This window comes from Phalacrocorax carbo, chromosome 11, assembly GCF_963921805.1.
Source record: "Phalacrocorax carbo chromosome 11, bPhaCar2.1, whole genome shotgun sequence".
Lineage (NCBI taxonomy): Eukaryota > Metazoa > Chordata > Aves > Suliformes > Phalacrocoracidae > Phalacrocorax > Phalacrocorax carbo.
The window spans coordinates 3,470,399-3,492,030 of NC_087523.1; the positions used below are offsets into that span (position 1 = coordinate 3,470,399).

The 21,632-nt window shown below is 38.4% G+C and overlaps 1 protein-coding gene across 4 annotated transcripts in view; it reads left to right on the forward strand.

Annotated features, from left to right (window-relative positions):
- The window catches only part of LOC104049411 (connector enhancer of kinase suppressor of ras 2), a 211,052-nt gene that overhangs the window by 188,385 nt on the left and 1,035 nt on the right, over window positions 1-21,632 (forward strand). For all 4 annotated transcript variants that reach the window (XM_064462860.1, XM_064462859.1, XM_064462862.1 and 1 more), the window contains 5 exons: window positions 6,143-6,214; window positions 18,120-18,190; window positions 18,944-19,044; window positions 20,536-21,043; window positions 21,373-21,572. In XM_064462860.1, the coding sequence (XP_064318930.1) occupies window positions 6,143-6,214; window positions 18,120-18,190; window positions 18,944-19,044; window positions 20,536-21,043; window positions 21,373-21,572 (952 nt within the window). The remainder of the gene's footprint in view (window positions 1-6,142; window positions 6,215-18,119; window positions 18,191-18,943; window positions 19,045-20,535; window positions 21,044-21,372; window positions 21,573-21,632) is intronic.

Here is a 21,632-nt window from a genome sequence, read left to right on the forward strand (position 1 = left end):
CTGGATTTTTAAAATGTGCTGCCACGAGGAGCTACATAGAATGGCATTAAAGACATTCTCTTACTAAAGCTTTCCTAGTTATAACTAAGTATCCTGAATTTTTGTTGTGATTTTCCAATGACTAAATGCAGTTTTGGTCTGAGGAATACAAGTCCTACAACTACGAACACGTGAACACTAAAAATACTGAAGATCTGAATCACCATAGAGACAGCTCACCAGAAAATCAAATCTCTTCAATTGCTTGTTCTCGTCTAGAGGTATTATTACTGTCTGTCTGAGAATTAGACGACGGTGCATTTATACTTCTATTACTCCTTTCAGCTGAGGGTATCACTATAGAAGTTAAACATGAACTGAGCACTATACAGTCCTCTGAGGAATGAGTAGATATTAATAATGATATTGAAAAAAAATACAGGAAAAATAATACCCTTTTGTTAGGACATAAAACACTTAACAGATTTCAGTGAATTAACCAAGATCAAACAGAAGGTCATTGTGCACAGCTAGAAATAGCTTCCAGGACTTTGCCCAAAGCATTAGAACACATTTCCTCAGAACACTTCTTAGAGAGCAATTTCTGTAGGGTATATGCACAGGAGAAAGTCCCATTAACTAAAACTTTGCACGCTACTGAAAACTGAGTACCTTCGGGCTTTGAATCCTTTCAGAGAGAGGTAGGTCCAGGGGTAAAAGTATAATGAAGATGTTAATATTCCCTTTGTTCACTGAGCTGGATTTCCCTTTGATTTCCTCCTTCATGCTCTCCTTTCAGAGAGCAAGTGAAAGATTTTACAGGATCAGTTCTCGTTTCTTTCCACTTTAGGGTATCTTTTTCATTTAAGGGTGGGGGTTAGTAGGTGCTGGAATGTAACCTGAAATTCATTGCAAGCTCAAAATCTGAAAATATAAATCTAATTGTGTTCTTCTCACTTCTATCTGATTGAGTCTATTTTAACCTTAATGCAAAAGCTAGTAAAGCAGTTCCCTTGACAGTTTATAAGGACAGGGAAAGAAACCTAGTTCTTTCCTGTTTTTTCTTTTTTGTAGGTTCATTTGGTTTTAAATTAAAATTGCTTCAAAAGTACACTTAGCATTTTAGTGCGTAAAGAAGTCCAGCTAAAACCACCATGTTAGTTTTCTTCCAGCTCTCTCAAAAGCAAATCTAAGAACATTTTGGGACTCGCCTTGGATTTCCCATCAAATTTCTGTTAATTTCAGAGCCATCAATGTGAAATGTTCAAAGCTTTTTGAACGAAAGAATTTGAAGTCTTACCAGGATAATTAATAGACTTGTCTTTTCCACTGTTCTATCGGAGGGAGAATGCTGTTCTATAGAATGACTGTTACTGATGTCCATAACATCCACTGAATGAAAGAGCCTTAAGAAAGCTTTCACAAGAATATATAATAATTGAATGCATTATTCTGTATGGTTTGATGATTTGACTCACTAATGTATTTAATGAAGGTACCCTGATTATTATACGAATCATGGCATTATCTCACACTGGTTTAGCTCTCCAGGCTATATTTGGATGTGGAATGACCTTGTCCCTGTGAGAGGAGGTTTCTTGCGATGACGCTGAAAAACTTTCCATTGCTTTTAGGCAACACCTGCATCTTCATGATTAAAAATTATCATACTGTATCAGAAATCTTAGTTATTTAAGTTTGTGTGATGTGGCATGACATGAATATCATGTTATTTTCAGAGATACTGATCATTATAATGCCCCATGATGAAGCTGATCCACAAGACTAAAGATTAATGGAACTACGTATATAATTAATCATTGTTAACTAGTGCTTTGCCTGAACTTCCAAAAATCTCCACCTAGTGAAAATTTTTATTGCATATTTAATGCAAATTTAGGTCTTAAATTTATGAGAGCGTATGCCATCCTGTTGGCACCCCACATCAAAACTGTGCAGTCAGAATTCTATATAAATGTCACTGATACAGTGTAGGTAGACATGACGTTATATCTTCAAGGTTGCTACAGTTTCAGTATTTTTATTACTACTTCTGAAAGGAACTTGGCAGTCTTGGTAGACAGCAAACCAAACTTAAGCCACCCGCGGGCCCCCACAGGAAAGAAGCTAAGTGCTTCCTGGGCTGTGCTAACCAGAGTGCAGCCAGCAGAGGAAGGAAGTGATTATTCCCTTTACTTGGTACTCATTGCACCACACCTAGATTATTGCATCCGGTTTTGGGCCCTCCAAAACAAGCCAAAGGTAAAAATATAGGTATTGCTCTTCTGCATTATTCATATATGTCTATAGATCTAGAATTATTTCCCTGGAGACTTCTCTGCAGTTCTTAATGTTAGTGTAGCTAAATGCTTCCCTGATAATAATCCCTGGGACACTTCTGGGAGATGAAGATGGTTTTATTGTCACATTTTGCAGCCCAGAAACATTTAAATCGAAAGTTTCCACAGAATTGGGATCTCCATTTCATAACAGTAAAGACCTCCTTTCTTCAGAGTATGTAAATACATAATAGCACAATATATTATTGCAGCTGTAAGTGCTCTCCATTTCAGTAAATTATCAGAATATCAGACAAAAAGATATTAAGGAACATTCAGGTAGTAACCAATTATTAAGTGTGTTTGCTGTGACTTAGCACATAGGAACTCCTTTGCATAAGCAGGAAGACCTGCAGCATGTCGCTGATTTATCCTTGAAAAAATTCTTGCTCCCTGCATTTTATGACACATTCAGAAATCCCGTAACAACTGCGACAGGAGTCCTTCAGCGAGCAGCCTCATCCGTTGCATAATCTTGATTCACCTCTCTAGCAAGTCCGCTCTGCACCTTAACTGAGGTAGGATTCCTGTGAGAATGTAATACTCAAATACATAATCACAGATAGTATCACATTACGAGAGCATAGTGGAGCCAAATTTAAGTTGTTTATCACACTAACAGACATATTCTAACTTTTAAAAGACTCTGAAACCCCAATATTGGCGTTTTAATGCTTTTATGTATGTAAATTTCCTGTCTAAGGAAATAATCCTATTTACAAGCAGAAACTCCATCATGTGATATTCCAACAGGATTAATCAAGAGGATTAGAATCTTTAGATCCACCACATAATCCTCTCCACCTCGAGCCAATGCTTACATCTCAGACCTGGAAGATGGTTGGGCAAATGGAACACCAGAAAGAAAGTGGAGATGTTGCACGGAGTTCAGACCAATGGAAAACAGTGCTGTCTTCGCAGCAAAAAAATGTATCTGTGGAAACAGCATATCATGCTTAAATAGTAGAACAGTGCAGGAGTTTTAAAAATTAAGTTCTGTAAGGAACTTCTGTAAGGAGGTATAGTATTTGTTAATTACTGTGTAATTAACAATGTGTCACGTACATAATACTTGCGTGTGCAGAAAGACATATACGAACCTATTTCACATTTTTTTATTCACAGACAGATACCATCTGTTTTGCTAGAGCAGTTGGAGCTGCTGCTAATCATCTGGCAAAAGGGGGGTAAAAAGTTCTGCATTAGGAAGTAGGAGGCTAAGAACAATAAGAATATTTGATGCTAAAATCATATGATTTCTTTTGCCCAAATAGTATAATAAATTTGATTGTACTTAAAACGATATTTATATAATCATCAAAATCTCTTGCATTCAAACCTTATAATTCGGTGCATATAATTAGCAAGCGTATGCCATCTAGTGGGCAGCAGCAAAGTTTCCTCCCCCTCCGGGACTTCTCATGTACTCACTGTTTTCGTTTGCAAAATACAAGTAGCTCAGGAGATGAGGATCTGCAGTGGAAATTATCAGTGTCCAGATGCCAAAACAACACTTAAAGACCTCTCAAGTCTCTTTTGTGGAGTTAAGATGTTTCATGATAACCCTCTATGCAAAGGTAAATTTACCCCTTACATGCTTCTAATCCCGTGAAAAAGGAAAGTGCACAGAAATACAACTCTGCTGTTACCTCATTCTTCTGTAGAACTTTTGTTAGGAAAACCCATTACTGTGCGCATTTGTATTAATAATGTATATAAGAAAATCAGTGTGCCCCAGTGAAGCTTCTTCAGGTTTCGTTTTTGTCTCTGAAAATTGCAATAAATCGTAGTAACTAATAAAACATTCACATTTAAGCTAATATTAGTAGAAACGTTGCATCACAGGTTTCTCATAATGCCATGTGTAATGATTCCTAATCTAATTCTTACGTCTGGTAATTACCATATAAATGTCAGTATTTCAACATAAATGTTATGAATTATAGTGTGGGGTTTTTTTAACATTTTCCAACTAATTGAAATAATAGTCCTTAATGCTCTGAGTTTGTGGTTTCCTTGACAGCAATACTCCTTTTAAATTGTATTCACACGCAAAAAAAAAAAAAAGTAAAAATTATTATTATTGTTCTTAGCGGTTTTCAAATAACTGCTCAACCAAGGGAGAGCTTAGGGATTATACCATATAAAAACAGTATTAAAAAACATTTTTATGTGAACCATAATCATCCATGCTGTAAGATTTTGAGCTTGGTTATTATCTCACACATGTAGCCTGAGCAGACTACGGTGCAATGCAGCGATGTCTGTATACAGCCAGTCCAAAGGGAGAGTCAGACCTTGGCTCGTGAAACCAGTAATATTGAATTGAATTACACTGACCAAGTGGCTGGTGAAGGAACTGACATCTGAGGAAGGAGGAAGATACCAGCAATGCAGAGAGCAGTGTCAGACTTTGAGCTACCTTTTGTCATGCAACTGTTCAGTACCTCAGCCAGTGTAGCCAAGATTAGAGCACACCATGCGACTAATATTGTACTAGGTACGCAAGTAAAACAGTACAGGCCTCTAAAATTAAGTTAAATCTGTTGTGGTATGCCTTTGGAACTATTCCAGTGATGTCTGATTTTACTTACACTTTTCAAACAACTTCAGTCTATAAATTAACCTTTGCATAAATTTAAAATTGACAAGGGGGAAAAAAAAAAAAACCAACCCTCAACTATGACCTCTTGAATCAAAAGCTATCTGTGAGAACAGACCGGGCAATAAAAAACAAAAAAAATCAGTGAGACACCTCAAACTGACCATGAACTATAATGTAACAATAAATACAAAGTTTAAGGCTAAATACTGGCAACTTTGTTATTTGCTAGGTGGCAAAGCATTAGCTGTTAATGACTCTCAGTGATGGCAGAAAAAATACAGAAAAGATTAGGAGATTAAGACGAAAAGTACCTGGGATATATTTGGGTTTAGAGGAACTTGACAAAGCAATTGCTGGAATTAGAAGTGATGTCTTCGAGTTAAGACTATATAAGGAACTTCTTTATTATTACCTACTTCCAAACAAAGCAAACCTGCCACGTTCCCAAGAACTTTCCATATGCTTCTCTTAAACTCAAATTGAATTAAAATGGTAAGTGGGGATTAAAAAAATATATTGTATTAAATTTAGGAAACATTAATTTATTTAAGCTTATTCTAGAGATCTTGCAGTCTTATGACTAAGGAAAGAATTTGAAAGTGCTGTATTTTTAACGTCATCTCCAGTTGAATGCAATTACCGGATGGTTATTCATCTTTATGTTCCTTCTCTTCTCGTTTATTAACGTAAAATGAAATTTTGGATAAACTCATGTACCTCTTCAGAATCAGAATTACAATGAAGCTGTGAGACAGTTATAACGCATAAGTTGGCAGCCCTCTCTATTTCTTTGAGTAGGGCACAAACCAGAGTCATCTAAATATTGGAGAAGAGGTGGGGAGACCAAACTCTTATTCCTCTGGAGATCTTTGGAATACAACTAATATCTACTTAAAAATACACTCAATAAGATTTTCAAACTCACCCAGGAAGTTTTTGTGTGTGTAACATCACTGGTCATTGAAAGGTTTTACATTTCTAAGTCATTCAAGGGCTTCTGAAATTTTCACAAAGTGCCAGTCAGGTTTGCAAATGTGGATGTGCTCAGATCAGCAGGAATCCGTCTCTAAGTTTATCCAGCCAGATTCAGACTGAAGATTCAAAATGCCTACGAAACCTGTAATATGCTGAAGAATCATAGAGCCGGTCAGTCTTGCGTATTTGTAGATAAACTGTTTGAAAGAAAAGGTATTTTTTATTCTTTGTGCTTTTTTCCTAGTGCCTTCAAAGCATGCCACCCCAAAATAAAGAGCTTCTACTTCGCAACAGACTGCCTTGAAGAGATGAATAGGTACGTTATGTTTCCTCTTTATCATGGTATGTTCTTTGTCACGGGCCTCCAATAATTGAAAACAATATTTAATCTCACATAGAAATGATGGAATGCCGATTGGTAGCGTTCTCAGTACTTAGGCCACTTAGTCCTCCGTTAATTTCCGTACCTACATTACACTGTGTGGCTCATTTTGTTTGCTGACATTTTCTGTCATGCCACACGTCTGTTCTGCGAAGGTGTGTCAGGGAAGTTAGTTGTGTTGGTCCCATCTATGTTCATTAGAATTTGTGTTTGTTAATGGGCATCAAGTTTATCACACTTCTAATTTGTTGTTGATCAAGGCTAGAAATACTGATGTGGGATAAATGTTTCTGGTATATAAAAACAACACATACATACCAAAGCTCGTATTTAAGAGTATACCCACATGATGGGATAATATGGGATATTTTAAAGTTAGCCCTACTGACAATCCACAGTAACATGACATGGCCTAAAGACAGGGAAAAGCAATTTGAAGTAATTTTTTTAACAGGAACGGGATTGAACTACTGAGATGCATTTAGTTTTCATGCCAGAATTTGAAAAAAAAAAAATAAAAGAAAAAGAAAAACAAACTCTCCCCTTCCCCACAGGAAAAACCCAACAACAACAAAATACCCAGTAGCAGTTAACTTATTCATCGCATCAGTGTCCCAGTGAGGAAGAGAATCCAGTGCAATGCAATTGTTGGCATTGCTGTGTGTCTTTAAGTGTCCTTGGTTGTGCTGGGAGGGCATTCAGAACCGGACTGGACAAGGCCCTGAACAACCTGAGCCAACATTAAAGCTGGCCCTGCTGGGGCGGGTGGGGAGAGATGACCGACCGCCTGCCAGGTCTCCTAACCTGAATTGCTCTATGCTTCTGTGTTGTCATTCGGTGTTGAAGGCAGAGGTTAGATAAAGGTGGGGAGGTACCTTTGATCCTCAAGGCAGAGTCAAGTCTTCCACGTCCTGTTACTTAGGCAATTTGTTTATTCCCAGCTGAGGTAAAAAGCAAGGACGCATGGGACAATACTTTGAAGTCTTAAATCTTTCCTGGCGTCGACCGCTGAAACTTTGAGATTCAGGTGGTTCTTTCAGTTCACAGACTTAGAAAGACACAACTACCTCAGGATACAGCTGGACTTTTTTCTTTGGAATACTAATGTCTAAAAATTATTTTTCAGTTGAACATTTATATTCCGTGGCTTACATGGCCCTTCAAGAAATACTGTGTTGATGTATAAGACTGCCTGTATTAAAACACTTCAGGCTAGTTCATCACCCGCTGATGATGAGGAGGTTCAGTCCTCAGGAGTATCTCGCTGTGGCTAGCTGTTATTTTTAGGATATAAATTTACTGAAAAAATATTTTTTCTGATGTTAATAATGTCCCATTGTTCAGTTACGTAATGTGACCGAGATTTGTTTGCTCCTAAACTGAAATGAGGGTCTTCTGCTATTTTTTACTAGGCACAGTTTCTCCCTTGGTTTTAGCTACTTTGATAGCTATGGTATGTTGAAGTGCCATTGATCGTATCTCTCTATCATACCATAAAATGCTCTGAGTCAAGGAAAACCAGGAAGTCTTGACATATATTCAATAAACTGCTCTTACAATATTCATTGATTTCCCACACTGGAGAGCCAAGGAAGCTCTCCTTATGACAGTTTACAGCCTTCGTGGAGATTAACGGTGAGGAGGGTGCCAGGATGTATTTTCATATCATACTGCTGTGTTAGTTTGGAATTTATGACAGCCTTTTCCCTGGAGTTTTGGGTCTGCTTCCCATGAGAAAAGATAGCAGGTGAACTTTCTCTTGAAGTATTTTTGGCAGTATTTTTCCTTCAGAAATGCTGTTCCTGTAGAGTAGTTGTAATTCACTCCCCAGCCCAAATGATGGATTACTGTGCCGCCTCTGTAAAATCCCTGGGCATCCCCTGCAGCCTTTACACGCTTCCTGGAATTCCTTCTCCCAGATAACCTGTGTGAAATTTGAAATGAGTAAGCAAGATTCGTAGATGAAAAATGCATTTTTAATACGAATTTCACAAATCTCTGTCTTCCCAGCAAATTGCTAACCATGTAATCTGAGGAAATAGGGCAAATACTCTGCATGGTATCTCACACTCCTGCTGTCACCACAAAATTTAACTGGATTTTCTATGCTGGCAGAGGAGTAAATCTTTCACACTGAAAAGTAAAGGAGTTCTAACATGGAGAGGAGCGTAGCATTTCTTTATTGGCTCTGCGGGGAAAGTGTATAGTCTTCCTTCAACTGCATTTACAACCAGCTTTTGTTTTAACAGCCATTTTTACTGTTTCTTACTTCAGATTCACCGTTTAATAATTTTTTTCCATTCCAGAATATTTTAATCTGCCTTTAATTCTGCATTGCTGTTGAAAGAATCGCATACCAATGGGTAGTGATTGATTTGTACGTAGCAGATAGAGTTAATCTGTTGCAGGTGAATTTTGCCTGCTGTGTTGCATGGTGCAGACAGACTTCGGTTTGCAAAATTAATGCTCATGCTGTTTTGTCAGGTCTTACATGAGCATAGTTGTGTTCTTAGAAATGAATTAATAATGAAATTGATGAGCTCATCTTCTGCTTGCCACGGTCACAGGGTACTCCAGGCTTGTTAAAGGCCTTATTTCCCAGAAGTGCTTCATCTATTACCATACCATGCATAACCTGTTTATGGCTTTAATAGTCCCAAGGAAATTAGCGTTGAATTTCACATTCAGTTGTTTTACAATGCCTACTTTATTTAAAACTTTCATGTGATTGAAGTATGCAGTGCAATGCATTTACAATCTCCTCGTGGACTCCAAATATTAAATTTAAAAAAGTTTCTGTTTTAGGCTGAATAATTTGATCACATTTGATTTGAATAACTGGGTCAACTTTGCAATTTTAAGAACTCCCATAAATCTTTTACATCCATTCAAAAAATATAACAAAGATCTGCTACCCAATGAAACAGAATGATGACTGATTTTGTAGGGGTCACTCCCAATATTTTCCAAGTAAAGACCTGAAAGACTCTAAAACAATATTTCTCTTTAAAAGAAACCATTTGAAAATTGAAGTATTCTGACTTAAGTCTCTATTGATGATAAGCAGATTTCAGGGTGCGTATCCTTTGTATTTCATGTATGGAATATAACTAAGCAAGTTGCTCAAGGCTTTCCCTGAATCATCCTATTCATTACTAAGTTCATTCAGCTGTCTTCCTTAAATTTTGGGCATGTTATTTCCCTTGACAGATCTTGGCCAAATCAGATGGCGGGCCAGTACTAATGCATCCTTTACAGTTCTAATTTACCTTCAATCCTCACTTACAGATAGGCTAACACCTAAGAAAAGATCTGGACAACTGAAAATTTCAGGCCTACGCCCCTTTAGACATTGCCCCTCTTAAACAAGAGTTCCTGGAGAAGTGAGCAGGAGAGTCATCGTGTCAGATCTGTCTTAATTTAACAGCTCTTTAACAAATAGAGCCAAGCCACTTATTAAAGAGTTCTTTCTCCCTGGCCCCTCATCCAATGAAAAGCAAGGAGATAATTCTGCAGAACATGAAAGGTACTTTTCAAACAGAGACCCCTGAAATGGAGATTCCCACTAGTGTGGTAAGTAAACACAGACAGCAAGTTTTCCCCTTCTTCTTTTATGTTCCTATAAACTTGTTTCAAATCCAGGAAAAATAGTCCATGCCCAAGGCCACTTCTGTCCTCTAACTTACTGTTCTTACATAAAAGCTCATAAGTTGCAGCACAAAGTAAAACAATTTTCTGATCAGAATTTGCTGCAGGCCCCAGAGACTGGATGAAACTGTGATGTACCTGGGAGTGAACAGTGCAATAGCAGAGCTACAGTGCTCCATCTGGGAGAACTACCCACCAGGGAAGTACTAGTACGGAGCTGGAAGCCTTCAAGATCTCCTTTTTTTGGCTAGCCACCTAACTCCTCCTTTCTACGGTTTATGGGCTACTTGCCACAAACTCATGAACTACCATCTCCCCCTTAATACAGTTTGAGAACCACTGGCTTTTATAACATTATACCAAAGGAGTTCAAAGGAGTTTACAATGCACAATTGCAATTATCCAATACGCAATCCAAATTAGCATTCAGGTGTAAATTTATCCCTAATGCACAGGAGTTAGGCTTTGCATTGGCTTTCTGTACTAGTTTAAATTACAAAATTAACTTAATCAAACTCTGCTGTTAATAGTACCATTGTGAATTTGTATAGTTCTTCTGGGAGTCAAAGAGTTCAACTGCATTTAGTACAGCAGACTTTGGGATTACAGTGCTGTACGCCTCCATGATCAATGAACATGCATTAGTCACATATGGTGAAGTTATACTGGAGATACTAAGTTAACACTGCAAAACCTGAAGTTTTTAGTAATAGAAATAAGCAATATACCTAATTAAATAAGTCAGGCATTTAACAGTATTGTTTGGTTTACGTGATCTGATTTCTTTAAGAGTATGTGGAAGTAGAATTACATTATTTCACTATAAATCATAGAATCATAGAATGATTCCCCTCTAAAATCCCCAAAACCCCACCCATACCTTTTCAGGCCATACTAAACTCAGTTCTCTTGCTCATAAAGACTGTTCCATTTCTCCAAAGATTTATCTTGGGCCAATCATTGGGTAAAAGCTAGGGTAAAAGCTTGAATAACTAAGTAAAATTCAGCGTGCATTAAACAATAGGAAATCCTGGGCTAAATTAACTTCTACAGCTTTTCATCCCTCTGCTGTACTTCTGTAAGAATGGTAGAAAGCCTGTCCAGAGAGTACTACGTGGTTGCATGTGCTGAAGCACATATAACATCACAGTCGGTGTCAGAAACAGTAGGTGCATGCAGCAGCCAGTACTTGCCTTTAAGCTGGTGCCCAGAAAACTTGGTGAATTATCCAGCGTAATAAGGTAAATCCAACAGGACAAGGTTACAGTAGGGTGAAATCTGGTAGCCATGTTTGACTAATGAAGGAAATACCTTATTGTCTTCTTCACAAGTTCCTTAAATATCAGCTTGAAACTCCAAGCCTGACTTAACAATGGCTGTTCGTTTTTGATTTGCCTAAGCGGTGTTAGTGCTGCCACAGACACGTCTGTGTTCGAAAATTGGCAGAAGTTCCAGTTGAGTGAGGGTTTTGTGACTGTTTTTGAAGATTTCCTTAGTGCTTATTATTGGTTTTCCTGAAATTATAGTCTGTCATAAAGTTATTGTGCGTATATTGTCTGTGATACACAACTATATGTTGGCTGACAGCCGGCTGAGCATGAGCCAGCAGTGCCCAGGTGGCCAAGGAGGCCACCAGCCCCCGGGCTTGTGTCAGCACTGGTGTGGCCAGCAGGGGCCGGGCAGGGATGGGGCCCCTGTGCTCGGCCCTGGGGAAGCCCCACCTCGAATGCTGGGCTCAGGTTTGGGCCCCTGGGGACAAGAAGGGCCTTGAGGGGCTGGAGCGTGTCCAGAGAAGGGCAGCGGGGCTGGGGCAGGGTCTGGAGCACAAGTGTGCTGGGGGGCGGCTGGGGGGGTTTAGCCTGGAGAAGGGGGGGCTGAGGGGAGCCCTTCTCGCTCTCTGCAGCTGCCTGAGAGGGGCTGGAGTGAGGGGGGGGCTGGTCTCTGCTCCCAAGTCACCAGTGACAGGACGAGAGGGAACGGCCTCAGGCTGCGTCAGGGGAGGTTTAGGTTGGAGATGAGGGAAAATGTCTTCCCTGCCAGAGCGGTCAGGCCCTGGCACAGGCTGCCCCGAGAGGTGGGGGAGTCACCGTCTCTGGGGGGTTCAAAAACTGTGCAGGCGCGGCACTTCAGGGCGTGGTTTAGGAGATATGGTTGTGTTGGGCTGACAGTTGGACTTGATGATCCTAGAGGTCTTTTCCAACCTTAATGATTCTATGATTCTATATTTATATGGTAAAATGACATTTCCTTTGTTACCAGAATGGCAATTTATTTGCTACAGAAGTAGTGAACTTTTTTGTGTGTCACCCACTAGGGGCACGGGGGAACCCACCACCACCAAACCAGACATCTGACTGCAAAGGCAGAGCTGTGCATTTGGTTGACAGGGTGAAATTGGGGGGAAAAAAAAAAAAAAAAAGAAAAAAAATCCCATTAAGTGCATGAAGTAGATGCACATGTGAAGAAGGCATAAATTGCCATGGTTCACTTGGCAACTCTTAAGCTGTCTGGGGTTTTCTTCATATTTTTCCAGCCTGACAAATCTAAGAAGACAATGCATGAAACAAGATCAACAGAGTCATGTCAGATTATCAAATCAGAGAGTACTTACAGTTTACCCCATGAATGATTTTACTTAAGAAATTCCAGCAACTGTGACAAATAAAATGGTAGAAATCCAGGCTGCTGAGAGTTGTTACATTTGGAGAGATGAGCTCATTGAGAAGCCTCTGCTCAGCGTTATATCTCACTGTGAGACACCAGTTACGTTGTTGGGCTTCTGTTGTGTTGAGGAAAACCAAGGCATCATTTTAGCCATACCTATTACAGGAACCTTTGTTCTGTTAAATGAATACGTTACCTGTATAACCTTAGAAAATAGTGAAAATAATTAGAAAATAATGAAAATAACATACCTTAAGAAGAAAAATGGGAAGTATTTTGATTTTTTTAGGTGTCCAGTAAGAAAGACTGGCCAGGAAGAGGCCAGTGTAACAAATACAGGATCAATTTTAAAATATAATTCTGTGTTACAGGGAATTTTACAGTGAATTCTGAAATCTGATTATCCCAGTGATGTAAAAAAAAAAAATAATACAAAGGTTTTAGTCAGAAATTAAACATAAATTGCACTGAATAAATTCTATGTATGAAATAAATGGTTCAAGAGAATCATATTTTAACAGACTTAAAGATAACTTGATTCAGTCAAATTTAACTTTGACTTTAGTTCTGGTTTCTACTTTTAACCAAATAACCTCAAGTGCAGATGCAATCTTAAAAGTGAAGAAAGATCTATTCCTGCACTGAAGCATTTATGATACAAACCTGACATGACATGCATGTGCATGCATTAATTGATGAAAAAAATGCAAGAAAGATAGGAAATATGTAACTATATATTTATGCTATCCTTTAATGCTTTGGTATTTCATTGGTTTCATTTTTAAGGGAACATTTAACAGGAAGAAATAGTGAAAGTGGATAGACTCCTGAATGTACACCTTTTCAGGATATATCCTTTATTTACTTTTTCACTTGAATTAAATAGGTTCTTTTATATACCAGCCATCTTGTGTACACAGAAAGTGTATCCAGCTGTGGGGATATTAGCAAATAAAGCTTATTTGAATCACAGACACTCGCTACTTCCTGACCTAGTCTCCATGGGTTTATGGAACAGTTTTAACTATAACCCTAAAAATAACAGCCTTGCACCCCTTTAAAGAAAAAGAAAAAAAGGTTACCCTCTTGCTTTTGGTTTTTATTCTCCTACACTAAATGTAATATTTCTCTCAAATTTATTGTAGCTGAGATTGCCCAAGTTGTTTTGGTTTTTTCACTTGTGCTATTGTACTCTGGACTGTAGGAAGGAATAGCCAAGTGGGTGAAGTGTGGTGCCACTGTGAACATTCTAGTTGCCCTCGACCCCAGAACCTCACACTAACCCTGGCCTGGCTCATCCCCATACTCAGCAGGAGCAAATTCTAACAGTCAGTAAACAGAAACTTACTGCATTCGTACAATGAGTAATGGTATATTCTTGTTTTTAATATAGTGTGTTCAGACAGTGAGGCTATACGGAATTGTTTCCCCAGTTGTTTGGTCCACTTTACCATTTTCTGGTGTTTTTATTAAATGATCAGTAAGAGGCTGTGCTCCTGACCCCGACGATTTAGGGCATTTCAAGCATGACTCACTCTTCAGTATCAAGTTTTGATTATTGCCACAGCTGCTTAGTTCCTCACTGCCCTCAGTGCCTTTGTAATCATCACTTGCCAGGCCCGGGGGTAGAATCGGACGCTCAGAAGAGGCCCTGGCCTGTAATCCCCTGGTACTAACCAGAATTTTCTCAGTAAATTTAACTTCCTACCATGCAACTCTATTTTATCCCAAAGCAATGGCAACAGTTCCTGTTTGTAATCAACAGAATTAATTAAAGCCAAGTCTGATTGAATTAGAATTTAACCATTGAGACAAAGTACAAAACTTACTTTTGTATATAGTTGACTTTACTTGAGGCTTTCCCTGCATTTGGTTCACTAAGGTACTGGCAATAAAAAATAGTTTATATGCTTTTTGGTCCCTTGTAAGATGTTACAGCATACCTCAGTAAGGGAGTTATTGTATCTTATGGAGATGTTGTACAATATTGAAGGTAAAATGTCGTAGCAAAGTATCCTTGGGATATTTAGTATGGCACCACGTCATCACAACTGATTTCTATCTAGAATGCAAATCCTGGGACACGTAGTGAAACGTGCTCTTTAAGTTGTTTAATTATCAAAAGAAAAGAGTTGTTGAAATTATCAAAGAAAAAAGGTAGGGTTTGGTGGGGAAGAGGAGTCCAGGTTTCTGCCTCAGGGGGCCAAGATATATGTAGAGATTTACATGTAAGATTGCTATACAGGTACTTGCCAGAATACCCCTTTTTTTTTTTTGTGGTCACATGAAATTCAAAGAGCTACTGGGTTACAGCTATATAAACCGAGGTAGACAAACGATCTCCTGGGTTTTTCACTATAGCTGCTTGTCAGGTGCGCTGCATGACGTTCAGTTAAACCTGCAGTCATCTACCCCTTGGAGAGTCCGACTCTGGCACTTCCGCTGCCTTCCTGAAACCTGGCATTTGCCTACAAGGCTTTCAGTGCAGAGTTCGGGACCAAATGGCTGAGTTTCCAAGCTCTCCACAGAGAACTTTTTATAACCTTGACTGACTGTTTTCTTAAGAATGAAAGCGGTTTGCTCATCAAGTAAATTCATCAAGTTTGCACAGTGTTCCTTTTGAACGGAGTTTGCATTTCCTTGGGGGGGGGGAAGTTATCTGTGAGAAAAGGATCTGTAATCTTAGCACTTCTATAAGTCCTGATTAACCTCACAAACATCCACCCATGCTTTTTTGAAAAACACAAAACCTAAAATTGAGATTCTTTTTTTTTTATCAGAAGAGATTTTATCATTATAAGCTACTGAATGTCATCAGATAACCTTTTTTGTTGTCTTGACAAAAAGCTAAGTCTAAATTGTGGTAAATGAGGTAAGAAAGTACTTGTAACTATAGCTGAGGATCTTCTTGCCCTTTGGAAGAGAAAAATCTGAGCAGTCTCAGAGGAGGAAGATTACCTTCTGCCAGTTCTATATTTGGACAGTGGGGCCATATAAAAAGCTGATGCTCTGTGTGTGCTAAGAATACCTGTGTTCTCTTGAAGGTTAATATTAACACTTTGACTGTTATCTATATATGCTTCCAAGACTTGAAACCCTCAAATTAATGATGAGCAACAAGATAAATTTGGCAAGAAATTTAAGACAACATGGATTTCCATGCAGTGACCACCAAAATGGCTGAGTCCGTTTTAACTTTGAAACTGGTCATAAGGCCTAATTTATCACTGGTGCTTAATCAGAACCTTCGCTGAAGTCGCCAAGGTGTTCTGCTCAATTGCCAAAGGCATGTGGTAAAGTACGACTAAAACTATTTTGCTCCGATGCTAATGAGTTTGGAAATTCAGGAACAACTGTTGAAAAAATAGTGAATCCCAGTGCTGAATAATGAGCGTGGGTATGATGTCATTTCAATTACTGCAATAAAGAATATGCCTTTCAAGAGAAGCAAATGTGAAGTGATCAGCATGCTGTTTGTTGAATGAAATTATGCTGGTGAGCACTGTGGAAAAGCTTTTCTGTAAATCTGTTAATCCATTTGAAATTTAATTCCCTCGTGATAAAGATGAGTTATTGACCTGCTAATACAAGCAATGTCTCTGTCAGCAGTCCTAACCCCGCAGCTGATATTTGTGAAAACTAATCACCATTTCCATTTTTATTTCCAATTTGCTCCCTTCTGTTTTAATACTGAAAGGCAAAGCAATATTATTGTACAATTCTTTATATTTTCATAGTTTTCCAAGTAAATTAAACCCTCTAACAATTCCCTGAGTAAGGAGTAAGTGTTGTTGTCCCCTTTGGATGCTTGTGAAAGTCATAAGATATGTAGAGTGATTTGCTGAAGGCCATGCAATGAGTCAGTGTTATATCTAATATTACAGATTAAGATCATTGCTCTGAGCAACTGCAGAGCGTTGCTTAGACCAGGAGATCAATACATGCTGAACTGTGTGCTATTTTTAGCGGAGAGTTCACTTGTCCTTCATTTTCTGCCTCCTTGCTGCGTATACCGTCTTCCATACACTATGCTATTAGACATATGTCCTTAGAAGCTGTTTTCCATTCTAGTACAAGTGGGAAAGAATTACACTGACTAGTTTTCTTGTTTTAATCTGCAGAACACTTGTCCTTATGATATATTAAGTATTCTTTACTAATGTCTTTCCTGAAGTCTTTGAAAGATGTTTTTGTCATGGTATGATTCATTAACCAAGAACATAAGTATTAACAAATTTTGTGTTGCAATGTTAAAAAAGAAAAAAAGAGCTGCTTCTACAAAACACTTACGTGCAATGTACTAGATTAATGACATAGTAAATAATTTAGTCACTGAGTAAGGGAATACTTAAGAATGCATCCCAGTCATTACAGATGTCTATTAATAGGGCTTTTTCCTCAGTTGTATTGCCTTGCTGATGAAAATAAGCTGATTCTTGATTTTTCCATTTGCTGAACATTAAGAAGTGAATTTCATTTCTATGTGTTAATTTCCTTTTTTCCTGTCTGTCAATTAGAAATTGTATAAACATCCAGTAATTTTATACAAGGAAAACTCTAAAGGTACTTTCCCCAAAATAAACTATAATGTTTTCCTAATGAAACAATCTTATTTTTGATCAAATTAATTAATTTCGGGACAAAGAAAGAAACCAGAAGATCCAGTGTGAAATGCAAATATTGAAGTACTTTCAATTTACTGAATCTTGTTTTAGAAACTTAAGATTCTGTATTTTTAAAAATCAAAGGAAAATAGTGTTGATATCCCAGCTTGACAAGCCTACACGTTTATGTCACCAGTATCACGAATCTGGACTAGCAAATAACCAGCGGAATATTGTCATAGTCTGTTGTAGCTTTCTGAGTATACAAATTTAATACAACTTATTTCCTACTGCAGGTTTTTGTACAATTATTATCACAATTCTATTTTATCTTATAGTGTTCGGGCAATTCAGGCAAGTTCCTGAAATTAACAGAAGTAGCAATCGGAACAAATGCTGCTTTACACAATGTCTCTGGAAACCATTCCACACAACTAGTTTGCAGATGCAGCTTAGAGAGGATTTGATTCTGCTTAAGGTGGAGACAGAGCTGGACAATCTCTGTTCTACACGGACTATTCTAAAAAAATCGTTTAGTCATTGCTAAAATTAGCATATTAGTATGTATGCTTCACATTTTCTTGATGACATAAGGGAGATTTTGGGTCACGATTCTTCAGTTCTCTAGGCAGCAGAATAAAATACAGTGAGCCTGATACTCCACTGGGCGAACATCCTCCAGCAGACATGACTAGAAGTCCAGAAGCACATCTGCGTTGTGCATGAACTGGAACATCCTTTGCTTAAAATCATTAACCACTAAATGCATCTGAATTGTGATTTTAAGAGCCTAAACAGCATTCAGTTTTTGGACTGAGCATTGTCTCTGTCTTTTCCAAATGTTTAGAATGTGTATGCCCTCAGATTTACACTAGATGTTCCTTTTAAGAATCTCTCTTCCTCATTTTTTCTTGTTCTATTAGATGGATGAATCGTTTGGGTCTCGCAGCAATTGGTTACACACCTGATGAGAAGGATATTCATCCAGATGAAGGTAACACTTCAGAGACTATAATTAGGAGAAGAGAGCAGAGAGTACATATCTGTGCATTATTTGAGCAAAGTTGGAGGTGTCATAACTGAATTTTTGATTAACATACATGTCATATCTTTTAAAATAACAATTTTCATAGGAATCCATATCCTTGAAGAACTATATTGGTGCCACCAAGAAAATAGAATCCTCTGTAATAATTTTAAGAAATATTTAAAAGTGATTAAGAGAACGCAGGGTTCAAGGTGAGGCGTGATCTCCCAGATCACAGCCATTGGGTGGCTCATCACCACAGAGCAAATGAAGACATCACAAAAACGGGTCGATACATGCTTTAGAACCATTCTGCATCTCCTGAGCTCGGGTGCCAGCCTTGCCTTTTTTACCATCACCCATGGTGGGACCTGTTATGCTAACGTAATGAATCTAAGCGTTGAGGCTCAGCTCTGCTTCAGCATCTAGAATGAAGCTTCTCTTTGAAAGTCTGTAACCAGAACCCGGTTTTTATGTATGGTGGGAGTTAGATGCCTAACCTGCTTTCTGTAACACTAGCTTAAAACATTTGAAGGTTCTTCTACATATCTGTGTATCGTAGGTGCCAGACACTTTCACAAGTCTGTTCCTTAGTGACTGCCAAGACACCTAGGTGACTGTCAGATGTTTAACTTTGCATGCCAATGATATTTTTTAAATGTGGGACCGGCTTCCTTGTGGAAAAGCACATGAGTAAATCCCAGAACGCTTTGTTAGCAGATTACTGGAGTGAAAGCGACCAGGATGACATCGAGGGCTCTTTAACCCTGAAGCAGGAAGGCTCTTCCACACTGTGTGACACCTACCATCGAACACCCTCAGTGAGTTATAAATGTTGCATTTACAGTAGGTCACCAAAAAATATCTGTGTACCTTGATTTGCATTTTCCTTGTTTTGGAATATTGAATTACCATAAAGGCAGAGCAAAGACGGATCTCACTGTAAGAGTGAAATTACCGCTGTTGCTCATGAGCTAAGAGCTTGAATGCTTCCAGAACAAGTCAATTACAAAGGAAGGAGAGATCAGTGTCTCCTTACATGGATATGTCACCAGACTGCAAATACGACATTTTTTGTAGGATTTGAGAGATTACACCTAATAATATAAACAGAATATTCAAATGTTGACTTTACTGCAGAATATGAAAAGAACGTGGTGGACGGGATGGTTTGTATTAACTGAGACTGTTTTTCAAGTGTGAATATTGGATACCGGATGCTGGAGCTTAATAACAGATCAAAGTCATGCAGTAACCACGTTTTAGTACAAACACTTTTTTTGAGGACATATCTTTAGAGGCAGGGGGCTTTTTACAATAGGAAGCCTTGTGTACAATACCATAGTAGTTGCAGTATTTCCTGTTAGTGTCGTAAGGTGTTAAGTAGCTGAAAAAATACTCCTAATATATTGTGTACAGACAGGTTTTGATAACTGAGGAATAAAAACCCATTTTGTATATAAACAGGCTCTAGTAGCAAATAAGAACATTTCAATTATACGGAACATAGGCTGTGATAATTATTCTATGTTTCTAAGCGCAGATAGGACTCTTCTCTATTTTTCTTTCAGATTTTTCTTCAGCGTGAATGACACGATCCTCACACAGCCAGAACCAGAGTGACTGAGACAACAGCATCACATGGGTGAAGTTCAGACTGATTTTCACCCATGTGATGCTGTTTTATCAACTGGGATACAGGTTAAGCCCCTCCCTTTCTGTTTTTCCACTTTTTTGCCTTTCTCTTTTTTTTTAATTAAAATTGTACACAGACCCAGCAGAATTAATTTAAATAATTTCAGAAGTTCATCAGTCCCACAAAATTAAAAAATCTTCCTGGGTGCTGAAGTTTTTTGTGTTTTGGTTTTTGATTTTTTTTTCTCTTTGGCTGGATACATATCCCCTAAAAAAAACAAAACAAAAAAAAAAACAAAAAAAAACCACAAAGAAAAGGAAATCCAACTCTGGTTTCTTTTGGGGACTTTCATGTCTTTACAGCACACTGCTGGACTGCATGTAAACTGGACAGGTCTTCAGGAAACCTGTGCCAGTATTACACCGGTCTTGCCAGCAGGAGTTGCTCATGGGCAGAGAATGTGCAAAACAAGAATAGGGAGTGGATAAAACATAGCACTTGCATAAAAGATCTCACTGCTAGTTATGTTCTGTTTACAGAGGTTCATATTATGACATATCAAAACAAACACATCAGCCCATTTTATTAGTATACATCATATAGTGTTCTACACTACAGTAATTTTCTTGGATCTGTTCAAAACGTCTTATAGTCAGATGCTTTTGTGTCTTTTCAGGTGAATTCTTCAAGTCCATTCCCTGAAGCCAAACAAAGCCGACACTTTTCAAGCGAATCAACGTATTCTCATTCTTCTGCCGAGGATTCTCGACAAGATGTAGCAGGAAGCACACACTCATCGGGATGCAGACCTCCCTACCGAGAAAGACGCTCATGGCAGGATCTGATAGAGACTCCGTTAACCAGTTCAGGGCTCCACTTTCTTCAGACTGTTCCTCCCGAAGCAGAGTACATGAGCGGCCGGCCTGGAATGTCACCGGACAAACGAAGACAAGCAACGTTACCAGTACAAAGACGTTATAATTATGAGCAGGATGGGCCTTTCCCTTTGGTGGAGTGCCAAAGGGGACATAGCTCTCACAGCAGGCCGCAGAAGCCACGTAGTCAAAGCCTTCCCCGAAACAGAGATGTCAGGGGTAAGGGACGTGTAAAGTCCATAGAAGGAACAGATGACAAGCTAGAAGAGAAAGTTCCTATTAGAAGACATAATAGTTTCTGTGCAGAAGGTAAGCTTTTGGAGATACTCTGATCCTCTTTACTGCCACTGAATGCCAGAGCAATATTGCCATTATTCTCAGCAAGGTTTTTGTGGTTGAATTGTTGTATGTTGGCAAATTCATCAGTCACTATGCAGGAGTTTGCACTTAAAATGCTTGATGTAGTGCTAAGAATAGAGCTTTGGGGCTGATTAAAATGTTCTTGTTTTATCAAAACAAAAATTGGAAGATGGCATTATAAGGTTACTTTATCCATGAATTTGCAGTATTGCTTGCAGGTTTTAGAGACTTCATTGGAATGATTAGATTTGTTGTTAGGATTCTTTATTTTCTTTCAGAAAACATAAAAGAAATTGGAGAAAACACAGATGGTCTGCAAGAGCTATACAAATCTCTGGAACAAGCTAGTTTGTCAGCTTTTGGAGAGCAGCGTCCTTCCACCAAGCAGGAGTTCCGCAAGTCTTTTGTAAAGCGATGTAATGATCCAGTTATCAATGAAAAGCTTCACCACATCAGAGTTCTCAAGAGCACTTTAAAAGTAAGACTTTATCACTAATTTTGTGTATGAACAATATAAACTAGTAAAAGTATAATCTCT